Source organism: Morus notabilis, unplaced genomic scaffold (assembly GCF_000414095.1).
Source record: "Morus notabilis unplaced genomic scaffold, ASM41409v2 Scaffold4160, whole genome shotgun sequence".
In the NCBI taxonomy this organism is placed as follows: Eukaryota; Viridiplantae; Streptophyta; class Magnoliopsida; order Rosales; family Moraceae; genus Morus; species Morus notabilis.
Genome location: NW_010367326.1, coordinates 1,791 through 4,855, shown reverse-complemented (window position 1 = coordinate 4,855; position 3,065 = coordinate 1,791). Strand labels below are relative to the sequence as shown.

General features: G+C 30.1%; 1 protein-coding gene across 1 annotated transcript in view; it reads right to left on the bottom strand.

The window, feature by feature from the left end:
* The window catches only part of LOC21384808 (subtilisin-like protease SBT4.15), a 5,373-nt gene extending 3,462 nt beyond the window's left edge, over positions 1-1,911 (bottom strand). Inside the window, exons 1-5 of the mRNA XM_010112293.2 lie at positions 1,819-1,911; positions 1,487-1,581; positions 1,268-1,365; positions 1,005-1,151; positions 595-704 (exon numbers count right to left, since the gene is read on the bottom strand). Coding sequence (XP_010110595.2) covers positions 595-704; positions 1,005-1,151; positions 1,268-1,365; positions 1,487-1,581; positions 1,819-1,911 — 543 coding nt within the window. The remainder of the gene's footprint in view (positions 1-594; positions 705-1,004; positions 1,152-1,267; positions 1,366-1,486; positions 1,582-1,818) is intronic.
* Between the last annotated feature and the right edge of the window lie 1,154 nt (positions 1,912-3,065).

Here is a 3,065-nt window from a genome sequence, read left to right as displayed (position 1 = left end):
ACTAATCTAAAAGAAGGTTTTTTCGTGATTTTTTTTTTTTTTTTTTTTTGATTTGAAAGAAATGGGTTTCCTTAAAATTTTTTAAGAAATAAAAATGTATGCGCAGTATATATTATCACATGTAAAACCTTATTCTTAATGCAAACAATTAGTACGTTATTTTAAATTCTGAAGGATATATTTTCCAAAAAACGACAGTGGTCTATATTTTTGCTTCTATTTCTTTTTTCACTTCAAATTGTTACAAAGAAAAATAAATTTTAGCAAAAAGAGAAGTTTTTTTTTTCTATTTCTTTTTTCACTTCAAACTGTTACAAAGAAAAATAAATTATTTTAGCAAAAAGAGAAGAATATATTCGAAGAAGAAGAAGAAGAAGAAGAAGAAGAAGAAGAAGAAGAAGAAGAAGAAGAAGAAGAAGAAGAAGAAGAAGAAGAAGAAGAAGAAGAAGAAGAAGAAGAAGAAGAAGAAGAAGAAGAAGAAGAAGAAGAAGAAGAAGAAGAAGAAGAAGAAGAAGAAGAAGAAGAAGAAGAAGAAGAAGAAGAAGAAGAAGAAGAAGAAGAAGAAGAAGAAGAAGAAGAAGAAGAAGAAATTATATACTTATTGCAACCGGTGAAGTTGGCACCTTTGACACATTGGCCTCTCCATTTAGCTGGGGCAGGCCCATAACCTTCATCACTAAAACTAGGACAATCCATCCAAATTCCTGAACACATTCACAAATAAAATGTAACGCATTTTTCATGGGTATGAATGAAAGTCGCATCGTATAAATAACTAACTAGCTATGATATATCACATTCAATCACAAATGTGTTTGGTATTAATTTTTCGTCAACCTACACCAGTACTTGAGAATTGGTTCAAATATTTAGGTTTGTGAATATGTATGTGTGTTCACAAGAATTCGAACCTTAGCGGTTTTAATTCTTATATAAAGTGAAAACTATAAATTAACCCCACACCATATAAAAAATAATAATAAAGTACAATAAAATTCACCTACCTGAATCCAACACACCCACTATAATGTTGCTTTCTGTACTTAGGTTCCTTTTCTTTGTCGTTTCGGACAACCCTAGGAAATCCCATGATCTTGTCGTGTGAAGTTGGCGCCTTGTGCTTGGAAACACAGATATAACACCATGTTCATCTGCAATTCATTCAATATATATGCTGATCTTTAAGATCAAAATTTTCTTATAATAATTAGTCTAAAATAATCACTGGTAATTTGGGTTCAACTTTGTTTATTTTATCTCTCTGTACCGGATAGTCTTTTCACTTCGTCTGGCAACAACTTAGCTGCAAATCCATTGAAGCTCTTTCCATAACTATGAATTTTGGATTCTCTAGCTAATTTCTGACTGTGACAAAAAAAGAAAGAAGCAAAAATTAAAGGGTAAATTAGAAAATTGTGAGATTAATTAATGCTATTTTTAGGACATAATTAAATGTTACTTATAGAAGTTATTGGTAGAGAATTACTCTCCAATTGCTGATGAAAGCAGGTTATTGTGGCTTTGAATTAGTGAAGTGATCTGAGCTCCGGCCTGAAGTTCTCCCATGTACACAATATAGGACTGTATAGTTCGTCATAGCCCAATACCACAAAATTTGTTAATCACCATTAATATCCAGCAAAAACAAAAAAAAAAAAATTAAAAAAATAAATAAGTTGAAGAAATGTTCCATATATAAGTTGGTTAAAATATGAATATATAGTAGTTAATAATATTAATGCTTCTTATACAAGCAATGCAGGGTTAAAAAAAAATTATGGGATAGTAATTAAAATACCAATATTTTCTTGGACGTACCTTTCTTTCATGGTTATTTGATCCATGAACTAACGTAGCTAGGAAGCAAATATTGAAGGTAAAAACTAGTACATTAATTAGTAACGTCCTCATTTTTTTTATGCTCTCTCTAAAAGATTTTTATGCTTTGTGTTCTTCACTAAATAGAGACATAGAAGAAGAGAACTTCATAATTAATTTCTTAGTGTTCCTTAAAATTTATAAGTGATATAAATGTACGCATCTCTCTCTCTCTCTATGCGCAAAGTACGATGATGAGAGTGAAAGTAGCTAGAATTAAGTTTTTGACCGAGAAATGAGAGTAATAGGTATACAATTTAGTCTTGGTTCCGGTTGAGGGTGAGAGTTTAGTGGCTTGGGATTTGGATCTAATAATTATTAATGTAATTACGTACCCAGGAAGATCCAATGTTGTGGTAGGATTTGAAATTTAAACATTAATTATTGCATAATGATTTGTTTATTTATATGAAATTTCCAAGTGTCATGTAGATGGAATTCGGACAATCCCACACATCCACATGTACACTTGCGAGGTTTCCTATTATGTCCTAGTCTCCCGGAATATTATAAGAAATGAAATTTAATAATTGTTTAGTACTAATTATAATAAATAATTATTGTCTTCTCTTAAACAAAAAATAAAAATGAGAAATATTCTTGGGCAGGAATAGGAGAAAAAAAAAACCCTACCATCGATATTGTGTTGCCTTTTGAATCTTCAAATTTCCATTCGGTTTCATTAATTTTGTCTACTTTTTTATCTTAATATGATTTCGATGTAATTTGTCTGTCCAAAACTATGTTGAAGAGTTCAATCAAATGATGAAAAAGAGGGTGAAAAAAATAAATATTAAAAAGGTGGTTGCGTACTAAGCCTAACAATTCTTCTTCTTACATCCATAGATTAAAAAAAAAAAGAAAAAAAGCTATATGCTCTTGCCAATGATGTTTGAATCATGTTAATTCTGTAATTGAGAGGCTTAGGAAACAAAAATTATATGTCATTGACGGTGAAAATTTGTCAACTCGAATGAACTATTTCCAAAGAATAATTACGCACAAATTGATGAATAATAAATGTAAAAATAAGAGAACACAGTATTTATAGAGGTACGACTATCTTCTTTAGAGCTCTCAATTATTCACTATGTGCTCAAAAGTACAAGAACAGTTGTAGAATTCTCTAAGACTATCTCGAATGCAAATATTAATGCCGATTGTATATTTACTATCAAAAAGTGTGA